Below are 19,747 nucleotides of genomic sequence, written 5' to 3'. Positions count from 1 at the left end.
CAAATAATTTGCTTGCATGAAATACTTCTTCTAAAGCACGTTTAACTGATAGAGAGCAAGTATAGCAATAACGTAGTGTCAGGCATCCAAACTATGTAAAGACATGTAAGTCCCACCAGCAGACACTGCCAAACTGTAACAGATGAGTAAAGCTTAACTTATAAACTTGCAATCTTTGAGCAACTGGAAGTCAGACTTGAAACAACACAGAAGTATACTCTGCCAATATATCTACGTCAATCCATTAGCAATAACCTTGGAAGAAAAATGGGAACTAAAACAAGGATATGAAAGTTCAGTTTACATTTCAACAAGACAGAACTGGGAAAACTGTTCTCTGTTATGGGGGTTAAAAAAAAAAAAAAAAAAAAAAAAAGAGAAAAAGTAGTCCGTGGTGCTGTTTTATAGCAACACAAAACACAGTAAAATTTGCTAAACTAATCTCCACTTAGAATCTCTATTTCCCTCTGCTTTAATCTTCAAATCAGTTTATGTAGCTCCAAGCTATTCTTCTGGATCCATAACATCAATAATGATTAAAATAACAAGCAGAAACAAATCCTAAATACGCTGCATTTTTTTTTTTTTAACTTTTATAGTACATTCAGAATGAGAAATATGTGTGGAAATCAAGAAGCTACAACTCTGACTTAAAACAAAGAATTCTCAGGCTGGTATCTATCTTCTTTTGGGTTGGTAAGAAACATCCACTAAATCACTGTGATTCTCAGAGAAGTATCTACTTTTTTAAAACAAACAAACAAAAAATATTGTTACTCCTCCCAGTCTCTAGAGTTACTTACAGTTCCAGGATAAGAATGACATCTGTTTTGTTCTCATAAACATCGTGCAGCGTGATCACATTAGGATGTCGAATCTCTTTTAGGATGCCAACTTCTCGCTCGATATCTTCCCGGCTCACTCCACGCCGGCTGGATTTTGTTCTCCGTTTCTTGATGAATTTTGCTGCAAACTGCTGACCAGTGCTTTTCTCACGGCATTTTTTCACTACAGCAAACTGCCCACTAACAAGACAAAACAAAACAAACAATCAAAAAAGAAAAAAGTTTAAAAAAGGAGAAGAAGGAAAGAATGAAGATGAGTGATTCAGGGAAGTTTAGCATCTGCTTACTACAGTGGGGGAAACCAGCTCTACTTCTGAATTACTAACTCAACTAAAGCACATGACTATTTTTTATGCAATCTGGAAAACCTGAAAAAAAACCCTAGAGGAGGCAGAAAAGTTAAGACGCTGCTTTTACATCACACAAGCATACATAACATACACATTCCAACATATCTGTAAGTAAAAGGTAACACCTGTGTAGACCACTGGATTTCTGACAAATATGCACATCAGGGACTACTGCGCAAAAGTAATGGTTTCTGGATTTCTCCTTCCATATGCATGTTGAGGATAACTTTTTTTGTTCAGCAAGGGAGACAGCCCTTAGTTTCCTTCAACCTATGTGGCATGTCAATACTCACTTTGTTCTATCCTCATTTGGTTTTTACTAAGTTTTTAAAACCATACTGGGTTTCAGGACACTGCTTTGGTTTTTAAAAGCACTGACTAAATGCAGTAATACAATAACTGTAATTCTTGATGTTATCTTGTTATGTAAGAAGACTTTGAAGGTGAGCAAAGCACCAAGGCAGTGAGGAACAAAAACCTGTGACTGTATTACAAACCAAAAGAAACTCCAGGAAGCTGCTGACTTCAGCACGTTATCATTCACGTATAAGCCTGTTGCTGCTAGCTGTATACATTGATTCAGATCAGAAATCTCCAGGAATCTAATGCTGAGTTAAAGCAAGAACAAGATTTCTAATACTGCCGAGTTTCCCTTTAAGTCTTCTTAATCTCTTCCTGAGGATTTTCTACCAATTCTGCTCTTGGTCTATTTCACTCTACGAAGAATGCACAAAATTACAAAGTGATAACAATGAGAAAATTTTCTGAAGTTAGCCAGAAAATTAATTAGCTGTTAATTAGCTGTTAACTGAAGAAGCAGTGTCCCCTAAAGTAGACTCAGAACTGCAATTAAATCAAAGGCCAGCCTAGCAGGCTTGACTACAGCAATGTAACATGTAGGCACATATAATTCTAATTAAGGAATGCATGACAGATAGAATACAGAAGATGATAACTGACAAGCAACAGTGTTATGCAATAAATGAAGATAATAAAATGTTGTAAGGAAAAATCACAGTCATGATTTTTTACTTTAGAGGGCTGATCAGATGAGAGTACTTTAGGCTGCTGGGTCACCACTACCATGCTGATCCCATACAGAACCCCAGGTGACAAACTGTTTTGAACTGGGACATGCAGTTGGGCAAGGCTTAAAGGACTGTCACCCACAGAATGCAGGGCAGAGATGGGATTTTCTCCTATGAACTGGAAAAGGACTCCAGAGTAGCCACCACCAGCTGGGAAGCCTTTGAATGAATCCATGGGCTATGAGAGAAGTAAACTCTGAGAAAAGCAGTTAACAGTCGTCTTAAGTTTTGAGGTTTGGTTGTATTTCAATGTTACGATCACCATTCAAGTTTCATTCTTCATTATTTCATGAAACCAGTTTATGATCTTGTGAAATGACTTCAGGATGCATGAAAAAAAATCCTTGCCTTAATTTCCTGGGCCCCCCTCCCCCAAATTCTGCACAAAGTTGTCAAGGGTCAGGTTCACCAGACAGGGCTCAACACAGTATTACAAACCGTAGCAGACAGAGCACTGCTTTCCACCACACCATATCCTCTTGCTCATTACATGTAGACTAGAACACCTGCTTCACTTGCCTAGGCTAGGTCAGCTAGTGCCATCTGAGATGCTCTCAGACACCCAAGACATTCATATGGGACTGCAAATGAGACACAGGACCTCTAGAAGATCTGCATCATCCTAAACTGACAGTAGGGTCCTAGACAATGTACTCTAAGGGACATCAACCCTCTGCTTGGTTCCGTTCAACTCCGCAACTCTCCCTGCAACAGTGGCTCCAGGTTTGATCTCCATGGTCTGAGCAACTTTGCACTGTGGACAGCCAGCCAGAGTGGAGCATGCACTTAGGTACTCACACTGCTGCGGAGAAGTACAAACAGAGTCTTCTGGCCCTCACTTATGGGTGAGTGTCCTGGTTTCAGCTGGGACAGAGTTAATTTTTTTCTTAGTAGCAGGTGCAGTGCTGTGGTTTGGATTTGGTGTGAGAACAATGCTGATAGCACAGGGATTGTTTTAGTTGTTGCCTTGCAATGTTTACACTAAGTAAAGGACTTTTTGTTTTCTTGGGCCCTGCCAGTGAGGGGGTGGGGGTTGTACACAGCCAGGACAGGTGACCCGAACTACTAGCCAAAAGGATATTCCATACCACGGCACATCATGCTTGGTATATAAGAATGAATTCCTTGTTTTGCTTTGTTTGCATGCATGGCTTTTGCTTTACCTATTAAATTGTTCTTACCTCAACCCCTGAGTTTTATGTTCCTTTCCAATTCTCCTCCCCATCCATCTGGGTCAGGGGGAGTGAGTAAGTGGCTGCGTGGGTTGCCAGCCGGGGTTCAACCACGACAGGGTGAAAAGAAGCAATTATCTCACTTTCTCACCCACAACATGCACACCTCATAGAGATGTTCAGCTATATTTAAAAAGCAATCAGCTTCTCAGAAAGTTCACAGTTCCAGAGAAACTGCAGTCAGGCAGTAGACAGATGTAGGCATCACCACAACTCTGAACAGCTACTCAAGCTTGCAGGTCAGAAAAAAGTAAAAAATCATTGCTTGCCTTTTGGCCACCTGGCTAGCTTTCAGGCTAGAAGGCTAAACTGCCTGACAAAGGAAGAAAAATATTTCTGCTCATGATTTAGCCATAGGATTGAATGTTGTGTGGCTAACCACTTTCTTATCAATGCTTGCCCCTAAGTCCGGCAAAAGCTACTGCTTCATTTAAAAAAAAAACCAAACAAACAACAAACCCACAACACACACCAGACAATGGCAACAACAACAAAACCCAAAATTACTGCTGACATCAGCTCTGGAGAAGCTGGGACTGAAAAGTAACTCTGAATCATACAATACATATTGATATCCAATAAGATTTAAATATAAAAGGTGACTGGGATTAAGAGTTATCTATGTTTTACTGACAAAGCATATATCCTTGACTTTTGGAAGATTCTGGCATTCAGGTTTCTGATCTTTAGACCATACTAGAATCTTTCCTTCAGCTCTTCTTCACTGAAGGGTATAATGCATTTTAGTCTTTCCTAAATAAAAAACACTAAGTATTTTTAAACATGCACTGGCTTTGGATCTGTAAGCCCAAGAAGGATGACTTTTCCACACTATTGGACACATATTCCACAAATATGGATATATTTGAATTACATGATTCCCCAAAGCCACTTCATGTTTCTGATGCCTTTAAGGGTAAGGCTGTTTAATCTTACTTTGGCAATGGGTCAGCCATGATGTTACAGCATGAGGCTGACCTACTGAAACAAAGGGGGCCACATAAGACAAGCAGAACTCTTCTCTCCCCTTTTGAGCTATGTAGCTTTATTTTCCCAGTCTTTTAATTTTCTTCTCTCTCCAACTACAACCACCTGTTTAAAGAATGTCCCGATCTATCAAAATTCAATACAAAAGTGTTATCAGAAGACCAACACATTGTTTAAAACCACATGACTATAGATTGGTCCCATCCATTATTTATTAGGCTGTCAGGCTCCAGAAATCTTTGACATTGCTCAAGACTGCAATAAAGTTATCAACTAACAGGTATCTAGAGTACGTGCCAGTTATACACCAAATAACCTTCTTATTGTTGCTGTTGTGGTATTCAGCACATAACCACACAATTAGTTGTTTGTTATTAAATGCTGCACACGCAGATCACACTTAAGCTGCAATCAAAGGGGCTATTTCATGCCTGGGATCCCTAAGCCACACCATTTTACAACTCTAAACTCTTGTTTTAAAGCAGAAGAGAGGTGTAAATCAAAGGGTATTTATTGGGCTTTAACACACAGAACTGCAGTGACAAGCTGTTGTAAGTCAGCTCTGTATGATCCAGCACATTTATCTCCAGTAATGTTCTCCCACAGATCCTATAGTTTCACATCCAGCATTCATTCATACAGCATCTTCAAAGTCTGAAAACCCCTTTATTTCTTTAAGTTCACTTGCTTTTGTAGGTTTGATTTAAAGTGGGTGGAGTAAAAAAAATGATTGCCATTTAAGAGACAATTAAATGAAAAAAAAAAAAAAACAGAAGTAAATTTTTTCCCATGTGGCAGACTCAGGTTAAACAGCGAAACAGGATGACAGCTCCATGTGAGAACAAATACTTCTGGTAATAACAGTAATTTGTTTTGTGAGCTTGTAATTCTTACTGAACCAGCAGTTAATTACTATCCTAAATCTCCTCTTTTTGGGACACTTGGCATGATATCTCCCCATCCAGTGATTTTTCAGACTTGCTTCAGAACAAGTACTTATCCCATTATCTAATCATTGCATCTCTCCATCTTTTTTACATCATAAGATGACACACACATATATATATGCAAAAGTTATGCAGAAAGGTGATGGACTCACCAATAAAGCGCCTATACTCTACCCTCTTTTGGTCCTGGCTTAGTGAGATCACAGAACTATTCCTCATTAGCATGAATTATGGAAAGTTTTAACTACAGAGTTGGACGTTTTAGAATCGAAGGGAAAAAACAAAAAAGTCTTTTCATGTTTTCCAGAAGGATGATCAGTGTTTAGTGGTGGCAGACACCCTATACTCCTCCCCACTTCTAGCTTTCTGCACCAGCAGTTCCCAGCTTGCTCCTTCTGTGGGGAGTGGAACTCTTGCCCCAGAAAGCCTCCAAACGAGGTCCATGCTGGACACAGAGATGCTCAAGTAACCTCCAGGGACCAATTTTCTAGTATTTATTTCCACAATAGGGCAACCATGGGGGAATCCTCTATGCCAGCTTCTAAGAGCTGCATTCAAAAAACAAAGTTTAATGGGGGCAGAGGATAAGACTAAGAAAAAGAACATTATGTTCATATCAGAGTAGTAAGATGTCTTGGTATGTTTCTGACAAGCACTTTTTTTTCCCCTGTTTTAAAAATCTGGTATTCACTACTCAACTCTGAAAACGGGATTTATTAAGATCCAATTGCTTTTACTATTTGTTTGACTGCTTTACTTTTTAAAATTATACTAATAAAAAAGAAAGAGACATAATACTATTAGACACCTCTGTCATTCCTTCAAGATCTGCAGCAGGGAAGGCCAGCTGAGCAGGTGATTTCCACCTCCAGTAGCATCTCAGCCTCAGTCAGCTCCACCAGTCACCACTGCCACCCCATGACTGTCATCAAGGGCATCTGAACTGCTTCTACTAATAAGGTTAACTCTCACAAAGCTCTCTGGTGATGTAGCAGAACCTCACTAAGTCTTCTCCAAAGGAAAGGAACACTTCTCCACAAACTGTGAAGGGTTACAGCTACATTAAGTCCCTCTCCACCTCCTAAATCAAGTGAAACAACATTTTCAGTTCAGCTGCAATGCCAAATTGGAGGCAACTTCTTTCCCATCCTTCCTTTCTCCTTCTTTATGGTCTTGAAAAAGACAGTAAACTTTATGAGGCACTTGAGAGCCAATCTTGCATGTATAATGTCTGCAGTACTGCAGCTGAGAGTCAGTTGCACAAAGCATTACACTTGCCCCATTGAGGAGGAAAGCTATTATCAGCATTAGCAGGGTGGGCTAAGCCATGGTTAAGAGGCTAATAGAGCACTCCAAACAGATGCGACTGGAAAATCGTAGTCTTTCATGTGTACCATGCTCAAAAGCCAACCTGTTTCATGGAGTAGCAACTTCAGCACTAGCCACCAGCATTATGCCTGCAAGGAAAACTCTTCATTGATCTTGACAGATAAAAAAAAAAAAAGGGATACTCTAAAACAAGGTTATCTTGCCAGGTAGAGTTTCTCTACATGTGCATGCACAACTTTTCTTATCCCTGAGAGGGCATGTTAGGGAACATAAGGGCCCTTTCCTCAAATCACATTTTTAATTTTGCAGCGAACCAGAGTACAGGCAGATAGGGAATGAATGTAGGACTGACTGATAAGCTTGTACCATATTTGTTTAGCCTCTCAAAGCTGGAAATACTTGTACAGTGCTCAGAATTTTTGTGCTACTTCCCTTGCCCTGCAATGTTTAATTCTCTAGCATGGGCACTGAGAAAATGCCAGAAGTATTGTTTAGCTGCCAGCCCTCAAAGTACTGGATAGCTCTGAAAAGAAATAATGGCAAACAACACAAAGATGAGAACATGGCAGGACAGCTGTATCTGAAGGATACAGGATCCTGGAGAGATGATTAGGCTATTTATTGTCTTTTTTTTTTTTTTTTTCTCTAACAGCTCTGGCAAAACAGCTTTCAATGTAAGTAACAAGTTTAGACTTCAAGTCTGACACCGACACACACCTCCCAGTTGGCAGTGGAGCTGTCTGCTTTGTGTCCACGGCAGAGAAATGCATTTTCACAGCCCACAGTGAGCCCAAGTGGCAGCACTCAAAGTACTCAACCACTCTAACATGTACAGCACCCGATTACTCCATAGGAGAAAGACCCACCAGCACCTGAAACCTGCTTATCACCATAAACACATTTCAGCTGCACATAAACACTTGTTACAGGAAAGGGTGCACTGGTCATACCACAATAGAAGTAGTAACTTTGGGAGACATACAAAAAACAATATTAAAGAAAAGAGGTGGAAGAGAAGTTAAATGTGATACAGCTTTTAAGCTAAAGAGAAAATACTCCTCAAATGCTATATGAGTGACTAAGCAGGAGAATAAATCAGCTTAAATCTGATGCACCACAGACATTGTTAAGACTGGTCTGTTCCAACTACTACTAATATAGAAAAGCAAATACAAGGACTTAATTAAACTTGACTATGAAACTATGAATAGTAGAGTGCTGCAAGTACAAAGGCAGAAGTGTAACACACCTTATGCAGTTGTGCAGCACATTTCCAACATGTATGGAGTTTGAATCAAGTTACAGTTTTCAGCCATCAGTAAAATGCATGCAGACACATTTTGGAAAAACAAGGAAGGGGAAACAGAGGAACAAATCATGAAAGATTTATAAAGCAAAGACACAAATGTATTAAAAACTGCTATTTCCTAACTTCTGAGTTCCTTGTTATGCACAGATATGTTTATACACTTATTAACTCCATAGTTTCCCCTTATACTCTAAGTCAGAAATTAGGAAAGGGAGTTTCTTTTGGTGTCAAATTACCACCAATTAAACCAGGGTTTCAGAAGTACCCTGATCCCAATATAGTGGCTCAATGTATGTGACAATAAAATAGTTTATCCTTCAGTATGACTACATCAAATATTTAATTTAGTTTTACCAAAACATCCAAAGTAAAAAAGGAACTCTTCCCTTATATAGTATTTTAAGAAAAAAAACAAACTTCCAAAATAATCTGTATTAATATTCTAAGAAATACTTGCAGTTAGAAAAAACATTACATTATCAGATACCGCTTTTCATCTGCATAAATCAACTGAAACATCTGCTGTCCTACCTATTCAAATACAGTTCTAACAGTGTAACTGTAAATTTGCTAATGAAATTAATAGAAAGATAAATGCTCTGATTGTATATATAGCAGATGGTATCACAGGATGAAGCAATCGAACCGTGAGATTTCACTCTGTGAAGCAGGTGGGATAAGTTAACTTTTGAAGCTCCTCCACAGACTAAACTACCTACCATAACTTTGTATAACTGAAGTCAGGTTGCAGGATGGACCAGAAAGTGAAGAATCAGAGAAGTAGGGAATCTGTCCAATCTTTTCTTTTCTCCAGCATTTTATAAGGTCATGCCTCATATTTTTGTGGTTTGGTTATTTTAAAAGCAACTCATCATGCATTTCAGCTATGTATTTATCTCATGCAGAAGTCCTCTTGTGCTGTCAGCCTCAGCACAATACACTGATGAAACTGGAGGTCTCTGTTGCTCTGCTGCTTTCTGCAGTTTCATTAGGCTGCTAAAAGACTTCTCTAGATGTTTACTAAGCTTACAAGAAAAGTGATTTTTCAGTCTCTTCTGGTTTTCTATGAAAACAATGAGGAGCCACTAGTCCTAAGGGAGGACATAATAGCATGGCAAAGGCCTTTATCTATGACAGAGCACAAGAAAGAGACTACAGTGTTGCTGTTTATTATTTCTTATGTGCTTTATATTGCTCCGAGTCATGAATGAAAAATTTCAGAGGAATAATTACATGGGGAAAAGTGAGGGACAATGGAAATACAGAAGACTACTACTTTGTCTGTGTACATGTGTCTGTACCCAGTACTGAATGGAAGGCTATATTACAAAGTGTCTTCATGATACCAGTTTATTACAGTATTACATCACTTTCTGGGCCACACGTTTAAAAAGGCAAGTGATCAAGGCTGTGAGTAGCATTGCCAAGGCTTACAACACAGACCGTTATCCATGTACAAATTCGGTCAAGATTGCATCTCATTGAACACAGCTCCCCAGAACAGTAATTACTGTCAAACATGAACAGATTAATCAGATGGCTCTGGCTGGCTCAGAGAAAGGGGATGATGAAAGAGAGCTAGATTTGGAACATTTTTAGTGTATCGTACCCACATGCTGCAAGTTAGACCAAGCACACCAGCATACCTTCCTATAGCCCCCCCCCCCCCCCAACACAGTCACCTAAAGGAAAGGAGCTGACCTGCTTGGGGTTTTTTCATTCTGCTCTAAGAACTGACAATATTTTTCTAACATAGTTAATGCTTAACAAACTGTTGGAACATGCATGCATGCACACACCTGTACATACATTTGCTGAGCTGAAAAGCACTTATTAACCAGTACAGTCCATCACACAGAGATGATGAAAAGCGGATGTTACATATCAGCACTTTGACAGTAAACTTCAACTGCAGATGACTAAAGAATTGTTTACATTTAGCAACAAGAAGTTTAGAAAAAAATGTAATTTAGCAATGATTAGGCTTAATTTCATGAAGCGGAAAAAAGGCTGAGTTGAATAAAAACAGCCCAGCTCTTTCCCTCTTGTTTACATGCAATACATGCAAATGCTTTCACTCACTTTCTGTGTAAGTATAAATATGTCAGTACCTCTCTATACATCAGGACAACAGCATTGTAAAAGCAGGATATAAAAATAAAACATGACTTGATATTTTGTTTCTTGTTTATTTTATACACATTATACTGTGGGGTGAATGCATAGATATTTGATATAGTCTAGCTTTGTAAACAGTAACTGAGTTACTGTCCTTGAAAAGTGTTTTAATTAGAAACATAGCACCTTGAAAGAGAGATTAAAAGGAATCAAAAAACCTGCAATATTTGCATCCTGCTGATGTACTTTGCCTGAAGAGTAATGCATAGCCCTTGCCAAGTATGGCTGCTATGTAGCCAATTCAGAATGCAGTCCTCTTATCTAAGAGTGCCTTCAACATTTTTTCCCTTTAAGGAAGGCTTTGTTTCAAGTCAGGTCTCTAAACTGAGCAGGATTTCAGCATGCAAAGTATGTTCTGACTGGGTAACACCAGATATCCCCACAAAGTTGCAAATATCTACTCTGCACGATTCCCAAGCATTGGCCTATGACCTTGGACTGGGGAGAAGAGTGGAAGGACTTACGAAAAGCAAAGTTAGAGATGCTTAATTGTGTGATTCAATGTGAAAACAGTTACGAAAACACTTGAAAAAAATAGCAGTGTAGGTTCTGTTTGAACCAGAGGCCATTTCTGTTTTCCTTATGTAGTCCACCTCCTTGATATTTAATTAGATGTGACTGAACTGTGGCTTACTTCACTAGTTGAAAGGGATGTTTAGATAAGTACTTGAGTCACAGTGCATCACACACTACAGTATAGGAACAATGTTCAAGAACATTTTCATTACCCAGAATAAAGTCAAAGATATGAAATTATAACCAAGGATTAAAACAGAAACATGTATAGCAAATTTAATATAAAGAAATCACACAAAGAACATCACCTCTGAAGACCTTACCTGCATTGAACACAAATATGTCTCCATTTAAGGAAACCATTGGTCTTAGTTCAAAATAATAAGGAAGAAGAATACGGGAGTTATAGCAAAGAATGGAAAGCTCGGTACAAACCAGTTAAGTCTTTTGTATATACAATACTTCAATAAATATTTATTATCTAAACTCAACTGCCACACAAAGGCTGTAATTGTGAGACAGTCAAGGCTTACCAAGGCATTTCATCACTGTTAAAAACATTAAATAATAAAGTTTACCTAGGACTTTAAATAAGAGTCAACACCCATAAACTCAAACCAGCAAACAGCGACTCAATAGTGTAACAGAGAGCTCTGAAAGTCCTTCAAAAGCCACCTGCTCAGAAGAAAATGCTTTGCAATAATGGTGCATCTTAAAGTCTCTGCACAGTTCTTAAGTTTAACCTCTAAATCTGCCCAAGTCGTGTTTCCTATATGCTACATTACTTAGTCTTAGATTCAGCTTAACATTTTTACTGATTTTTCATCTTTCTTTAGGGGGAAAAGTTTCCCCATGACTCAATTTCCCTCAATTTAGATAACTGTAAAATTAATTTAAGTTCCATTTTCCCAGGTTGTCTTCAAATTTTTTATGGCATTAAAAATAACCCTTATAATTTTCTTTTTCATAGCCAATAAGAGAGGAATTTATACAATTCAGATGCAAAGTAAGTGAAAAAATGCAGACATGAAGTCGTTACTTTATGATCAAGACATGACACAGAATAACCTCATACAAAATGTTACATAAATGTGTAAGACTTTATACTACCGATGGATATTTCAGAAGATTTAAGCATTCACACAGAAATCTTCCAACTATTTCTCTAGGTAGTATTTCTCTTTTCAGCACTGGTATGATAGAATCACTTTAGGAAGCACTTGGAAGATTGCTGGAAGTAGCTTCCATCTGTTAAATGTAATACTCCATCTTCTTTCCAGTGAAGACCTTTGAATAAAATCTTTTATTGCTTTAAACATACAGCTGCAACTGTCTGATGAATTTACTCCACCTCCTGATTAGAAATACTAGCAGGGCAAACAAAGCTGACAAGTCCAAGATTTAAGAGAGGTTGGAATATGGCACCTCCTACTACTCACCCTCCTTTTCTTTCTTCCACCCCAATCATGAATTGATTTCCTGGTTACAATATATCCCATAAATGAGGTTTGCTGTCACCGAGTGGCCCACTATGGCAATGTGATGACACACTGTGCAACATCATGCAGCACTCATTTTGCTGTATTACTGTCCTGCTTTTGGCTAGGATGGAGTTAATTTTCTTCTTAGTAGCTAGTACTGCACTGTGTTTTGGCTCTGCTGTGAGAGCAATGTTGATAATATAGGGATGTTTTTAGTTGTTGCTGTGTAATGTCTACACTAAGTCAAGGACTTTTCAGTTTCTCTGGGGCCAGCCAGAGGGCTGGAGGGGCATAAGAAACTGGGAGGGGACACAGCCAGGACAACTGACCCAAACCAGCCAAAGAGTATTCCATACCATGGGATGTCATGCTTGGTATATAAACTTGGGGGGCTGGCTGGGGCCTGCGAATTTTGCTTAGGAACTGGCCAGGCATCTGTCAGCGGGCAGCGAGCAGCTGTACTGTGCATCATGTGTTTTCCTTTCTCCCTTTCCCTTTGGATTTTATCCTTTTCCCCACCTTTTCCATTATAACTATCACCATTATTATTGTTGTTGTTGTTATTGTTCTTTCCTTCTTATTCTTTTTAAATTGTTAAATCGTTCTTATCTCAGCGCTCGAGTTCTACATTCCTTTGCAATTCTCCTCCCCATCCCTCTGGCTGAGGGGGAGTGAGTGAGCAGCTGTGTGGGGCTTGGTTCTCAGCTGGAGTTAAACCGTGACAATTACTAGTAGCCTTTCTTGGACAAAGTTTCACAGTACAAATGAAACACTGCTTGTTTGCCTTTCACCTTTTTTGAAATACTAATTTTTTAATAAGCTGCATGGTTTCATAGGCTGTTTGTCTCTGGTGTTTACCATCTTCAGCCCTCTTCATGCCATTCACTGTGCTCTTTTAATATAACTGAAAGGTTTCCTTTCATTATTTTCGTAACTGTCAGCCCACTGTATGTATTTTGCTCACTAAGCCCTCTTAATTCCAGATTTTTATGATCTCCACCTTTGACTCCAACCTCTGCACTCTCAAGTCTACCCCTTCTGTACCTTGTTAGATCTAGGCATTTAAGCCACAGTGTCCAAAACTTGGAAAAAGTCTTCTTCACTTCTTCCACTGTGCTCTGTTCCTTATTGCTTTTCCCTGGGCTTACACATTCACCTCTTCCAGAGGCACAGTCAAATAAATGAACCAGCACTCCCCACAGCCCCTCCTAGCAGAGACACCCCTCTTGAAATCACCCTTTTGCTGCACTCACTGTGTCCTGAGCACAATGCTTCATTTCCTTCCAACTTGCCCAGCTTACCTTTGCAATAATATGGCAAAGCACACCAAAGAAACACACCTGGAAAAAAAATCAACAAACCGACCCCAACAGTTACACTTCCTTTCTCTTCCCTTTCATTCACACCTTCCCAGCACCTTACAGCTTATTTGTTACATAGAAAGTCAGTCAGAACCTATTAAGGTCTCAGCGACAGATACATGAGACAGATGGACTCACAGCATGTTCTAGCTAGAACACTGTCTTAAACAAATTCTTTACTATAATCTAAACAAAGGAATAAACAGTAAACCGTAACTTAAAGCTTCTACATACCTCATACTAAAAAAAATACAAATCTACTAACTTTCAAAGTTATTTACTCTCTTTTATTTAGATAGCTGAATAACATTTGTAACAAGCGTTTTAAGGGACAAGTGAAAAATAAAAACATATATGCACAAAGTCTAAATTTAACTTGACTACCAGGTTGCAGACAGCACATCATGTGGTTACCCATCAATCTGCAGCACTGGCAAAAGGATTAATCTCCAAATCCGGCTGCATAACCAGCATCAGTATAGAAAAGTACCTGCCCCTGCCCCGTATTCTTGCCTCCTCCCATCTCACATGCATAAAAACCCTAAAACTAAACCCACCCAAACCTATTCCTTAAGTAACGGTATTTCAGTAGGAAAATCTTGGACATTTACCTATCCTTTCACTTCTCGGCCCAGGCCAGACCCGTTTTAAGTACTGTTCCGGTTAAGGTAAAAACTACCTGCGGTTTCTGTATTCACCAAGATGTTTCATTTCCTAGAATTCTGTTATGTATGAAGTTTTACAGATCTCTTTTAATTCCAATCCACTGTTCTTCCAAAGTTGTTAACATAATTTGTACTGGTTTGCTTTAGGTTTCTTACTTCTTTCTGTCCCAGCTCCCAGTTTTTCTAAGTAGTGGTATTAACAGTCTCACCATAACTGAACTGAATAGAACAACTGTCTAAAAACATAGCAAATTTTTCTTTGGCTTATTGCATATAGCTCCTATTTACAGCACCTAAATATTTTTTAAAAGTTACTCCAAAGACAGAAAGGTCTGGAGCATTCATACGCTCACTAATCTGAGTGCACAGCACAGTTCAATAGCTGGAGAAAGGGGAGGGAGAAAATAAGAATAAGTTTTGTGAAGGGTTTTTTTGTTTGTTTGTTTTTGTTTAAAACCATTTCTACCCAAATCCCAATAACTCTTCAACACAAACTCTCCAACCCCTTCCAAGGAAAACAGAGCCTGTGACCTAGAAACTCAATCTATGCATTTTCACTTTGACACATAAAAATGCTGCAATATGCTGAATTTAAGATTGCTGCTCTCTGTTACTTTCATATTGGTTTTGTTTAACATGGAAATATTTCATTTTAGGACTTTGTGCTTCAACAATCACAGTGTACTTGTGAAAGTAACGGATGAAAACCACCAGTGCCAAAACCAGCCGCTTTCTTCCCTTCATTAAAAACACAGTGTTCTCTTCTTTTGGTAGGGATTTGAAAGTGCTGTTGTGCAGCACTAAGAGAGATGGCAAATTTGGAGCATGACTGCTGAATAATTACACAGGCTCAGGTTAAGCATGCATTTTATTTGCATGAGTGCTCCTTGTGGAACAAGAATGAGGTTTCCAGTTAAGACTTCCAGGCGGAATTTGAGGAGAGGGGAAAATGTCAAGTCTTTGGAGGGCTGACTGAATAACTTTTTCAGAACTTAAGAATAAGAGGAGATCACTAAAAATTAAAAAGCTTGTTTCAAATGAGTAAAAGAAATAAGTGCATCATAATTTTTTTCATCTATTGGTTCTCTTTAATTGTTTGAAATAAAGTAACACCACCACCCCCCTTTGGGATTCTGTCCATTTGTGTTCCAGATTCAGTGGTATCCACTTCGTCACAAGAAACATCTGATTATCCTTGCACCATTTTTAATATGCTTTCTGTCCATAAGCACTTACTTTGACCCTTCATGAAATGTCAGCAATATGCATTTAGTTAAGAAAAGAGCATTAAAAGCTTTATTTCTGTGTTGGTGCTGCCATGAAGAGAATACAAACATTTTTCCTGTACTTACATGCAGTTGATTTGATCTTCTTTTGAAGTAGAGACATGGATTAAGTGATTTCTAGAGATGTCATCATGTTCTAGCTTTGTATTGTATACAACCCAGCTCATAGTTAAAAATGCATATTTTCCCAAATGCTCCAAAATATGTATTTTACTCAATGTAGGTATAAAAATTACTGTGCCTCAAGAAAGATTAGGGAAAATGTAGTTATCCAGATTTAAAATCATCTGAACAAAAGGATCTCTGGAGACCACAACATCCAGAACTTACCCAAATCCCATCACCTGGGATTCAGACTTTCATACTTCCAATATTACTACAACCTACTTAAGGTCTAAGTTCCTTGAGTGGCAAGTGGTGCTTTATTTTTGCTCTTAAGTTGTACTTGGGCTGAAAGATTAATCTACTGCATAGCTTCTAAGTTTAAACTTGCTAGAGAAAGCAACTTGTGCTTACTCAAAGCAGGACTGCAGCTACGTTGCAAGGCAGCATGTGCACAGGCAGCCACCCATCTGAAGCAGAAGCTGTCTCTTGGTTATCCTTGTGTGGGCATGGCATGCCTGCTCTACTCCAGCTGTACCCCTGCGTGTGAACGTAGTGCACAAACTCTCCCCTGTAAGCTCTTACCTAACACACCACCTCAATTTCTTACTTCAACAGTCAGCATTGTGAAGCAGCCCAAAGGCCACATGCCTACTTCTGTGACCTTTATGAAAGCTATGAAAACTTACATTGAAGGAAAGGCTGGAGACTGTTCTAAGCAGTGCCTATACTTTCATTAATACAAACAATCTGCTCAATGAATATCAACAGTGAGAACTTAAAAAAAGTTCTAAGTCCATATGAGCATTACTAAAAAGAGTTTTCCTAAAACTCAGCTTCTGTGCCAAAACAGAGAGCCTTTTTCTAAGTTTGGTTTTGACTAACAGGGTGCCAGGAGATTTGTAATTCCAAACACTTGTGTATTTATAAACACCAATGTTGCATTGGAACAGTTTCACTTCCTACAGTAATTCATCCAGTCTACAAAAGACTCCCACCCATCAATTCCAGCTTTCAGTGCTGCAGCTCTTTCTACTCAGATGAAGAGTTAGACATCAGAATAAAAATGCAGTCACATGGACATCAGCACAATAGTCACTGCAAGCTGCAATCAAAATCCTTTCCTCCCCTTACAAGGGCCAGGAGCAAATGAGTGCACAAACTACAGGAAACATTTTCAAAATTATGGTCTTAACCAAGGGGTACTTCTGTAGACCTTTGCACTGCAGAATTGGAAATCATTGTACATAACCTGGCCTGGCCCTGCTCCACCCTCTTGCTTTATATATTATGGATATACGGTACTACACCAGAGATAAAACAGGTGGGATAACTTGGGGACACTTGGTTAAGGGATGAAGTATGTCTCAATACAGCTCCAAAACAAAGTGATATTTGAACTCACAAATTACTTCGTAAACAGAGCTTTGACTAGGGTATCCTTCCAGAAGGCTAGTATTCTCTAGTTCGAGCTGGCAAACAAGAGGGTAGTAGCCCTACAGAGAACAGTACTCGAGTCTATCCCTCAGTTGTGCTCTACTCCAGAGAGTTATGAACGAGATTTGTACTTCTTCCCCATTGCTACTACCAGCAGTGCACTCCCTAGATTCAGTTCCTCATCTTGCCTCTACTTGGGACCTCCCTGCATCCCAACTAAGATGAGCAAGGCCCTGGAAAAAAGCAGAACCAGTGGCATTTCAGTATTTCCAATAAACTTTCTCTGTACATCACTTCACTTCCCCTCCGTACTTCAAGAGGTATTTACTGCACCCTTTTTGCTGTCATGACTTCCTCAAAAGTAACATTAGAAATTCACTTCCTCAAAATCATTAACTCTTTATGTAATAGATTTCAGAGGCTTAGGGAGGAGGAGTACTCTTGACATGCTGGAAGGGTACAAAAGGCTTTCAGTTAATTTTTACTCTGCCCCAAAGCTCTCTGGCAAGTTTTGGTCAGATGTTTCTGTATTACATGGTATTCTAATTAAAGGTTCCCCACAAGTGACAGACTGCTTTATGGAAGATACATTTGTTCTAGTTACTATATATTTTTGCGCATGGAAATAAATGACAGACAATCCTGAAGTATTTCACTTCACAAGCCATAGTCCATTTTAATTTGATTTTCTAGATACAGATTTTTCAAGTAAAGATTTTAAGTATTAAATGACAGTAATTCCTGAAATTTTCTTGTATCTACTGCCTTCTTGAAAAAGGTGTAATCCCCAAGGAAACAGAAGTGACTCAAGCTCCAGTAGTGCAAGCAAAGCTGTAACTAGTTTTTGCTATATTTTTTGTTACAAATCCAGTTCACAGAGGCATTTTATTGTGGTCTCAAGAACACAAATTCCGTTTATGCATTTCCTTCCTTTTTCTCTCATAAAGCAGTATGCATCTGCATGAGTTACATCTATTTGAAACATTACCTGAAGTAAGGTTTGTCTTAGCAGGGACTACTATTGCTTCTTTCACAGAGGCACAGAACTAATAAAAAACATTATGTCTGATGACCATGTGCCTCTCCACAACTTTCTGCACATACCCCCTGTGCCGGTGAAACAGCAGCCTGCCCTTCTTACTGCCAGCCACCAGCTTTTCAGTTCAATACAAATTGTCTCAGGGAGGCCAGCACAATGTGCTCTCCCCCAGTGTCATGCTTCAATGCTTCATTTTGTTCTTTTTCATGTTAAACTGTCAGACAAAGAAAAATCACTCTGATGGGGGATTTCTCTCAGTTCTTTACATGAGGAAACATCAATGAGGAACTACAAGAGAGCAAGAGATCAGTGTAGTAGTGCATCTGCCACAACTGACCTTGCAGAACAGTTTGATGAAGAACACCAAATTTTAATTGTCCTTTTTCATTCTGGGGAAAGAGGTCTTAAAGACTTACCATATTTAGTAAGAAAACCTGTGCTGCCGAAGGCAGAGCATAGCAAGCAGCATTTTCTTGTTTTACCTCCCATAAAGGTCTCACACCCAGCCAGAGAAGGCAGCAGTGGCTGCTCCTTTGGAGGTCAGCACTCAAAACAGGGCTCTGTGAAGCTGGGGGGCAGCGTGGTTTTTCATAGGAAGGCTCAGTCGCTATTCATAGCATCTCAGAAACCCATCTCAAAGCCAGTGTTTGGTCCTCTGTTGCTCAGTGTGCAAAACTCTCCTTTTGAAATGAGAGTCCTGCTACCCCTTTACCCCTCAGTGTTTCTGAAACCATTTTAGCTGTTCAGTCAATTTCACTAATACCAAAATGCTGGGTTCCAGAAAATCTTTTCCTTTTTCCACACTGATCAGGAGCTGGTTGAGCCAGCATCATCCCTGGCATAGCTGGGAGTCCTGAAGCAGACCCTTCCACCAGCAGGAGGGAGATGATGCACAGATGAAGTCAGTACCACCTCTGAATCACTCCTTGCTGCTGCTGCAGCCAGAGAGCCTGGCACACAATGAGGAACACAACCAAGCATTTGACTGGGGAGAGGCCAGAAGGCAGCCCTAAAGCAGGCACAGCAGGCAGCACGCACCTCCTACAACAGGGGGAACGTCTCTATTGCTATGTAGTTCAAGCATATGGGACCAAAACCCACATTCCATTTGCCCAAGGAGAGCAAGCCCAGGTCCTCAGAAAATCTTGGTTTCTTCCACTGCCCTTGCCTGCCTCATGCTTGGAATTGAAGCATTTCACCTGTCAGGAAGGCAAGTGTGCTGGTCTGCAAACAGCATCCTGGACAGACTGGCTGTCACCGCAGGAAATACAGTTTTGTTATTGCAACCTGTACAGCACATCCACCATGACCAACCATATGTGGCACACTCCTCAGCAGTCACAAAAAAAAATTAGTGACAGCCACTTGTTGTCTTGGTAGCCTGTCCACAAAAAGCGGTAACACCCAAGTTTGCATCTGCAGAGCAGGAGTCACGTGTCAAAGTCCCCCTTCCCTCACAGGTCAGGTGTTTCTCTCATATTTGCAGTGAGAGTGCCGCCTTGGCCCCACAGCTTCAAGGCCCCACAGTCAGGGCTGAATGCCAACAATATGCCAGAAGGAAAAGGAGTTCGGGGTGGGCAAAAAAAAGACGGGTT

General features: G+C 39.6%; 1 protein-coding gene across 4 annotated transcripts in view; it reads right to left on the bottom strand.

Annotated features, from left to right (window-relative positions):
• Positions 1-19,747, bottom strand: part of DAPK1 (death associated protein kinase 1) — a 95,155-nt gene that overhangs the window by 50,088 nt on the left and 25,320 nt on the right. For all 4 annotated transcript variants that reach the window (XM_055698522.1, XM_055698523.1, XM_055698524.1 and 1 more), the window contains exon 3: positions 804-1,025. In XM_055698522.1, coding sequence (XP_055554497.1) covers positions 804-1,025 — 222 coding nt within the window. The remainder of the gene's footprint in view (positions 1-803; positions 1,026-19,747) is intronic.

This window comes from Falco cherrug, chromosome Z (assembly GCF_023634085.1).
Source record: "Falco cherrug isolate bFalChe1 chromosome Z, bFalChe1.pri, whole genome shotgun sequence".
Classification (NCBI taxonomy): Eukaryota; Metazoa; Chordata; class Aves; order Falconiformes; family Falconidae; genus Falco; species Falco cherrug.
Note: the sequence above shows the minus strand (reverse complement) of the source record. Positions and strands in the feature narration are given on the sequence as shown.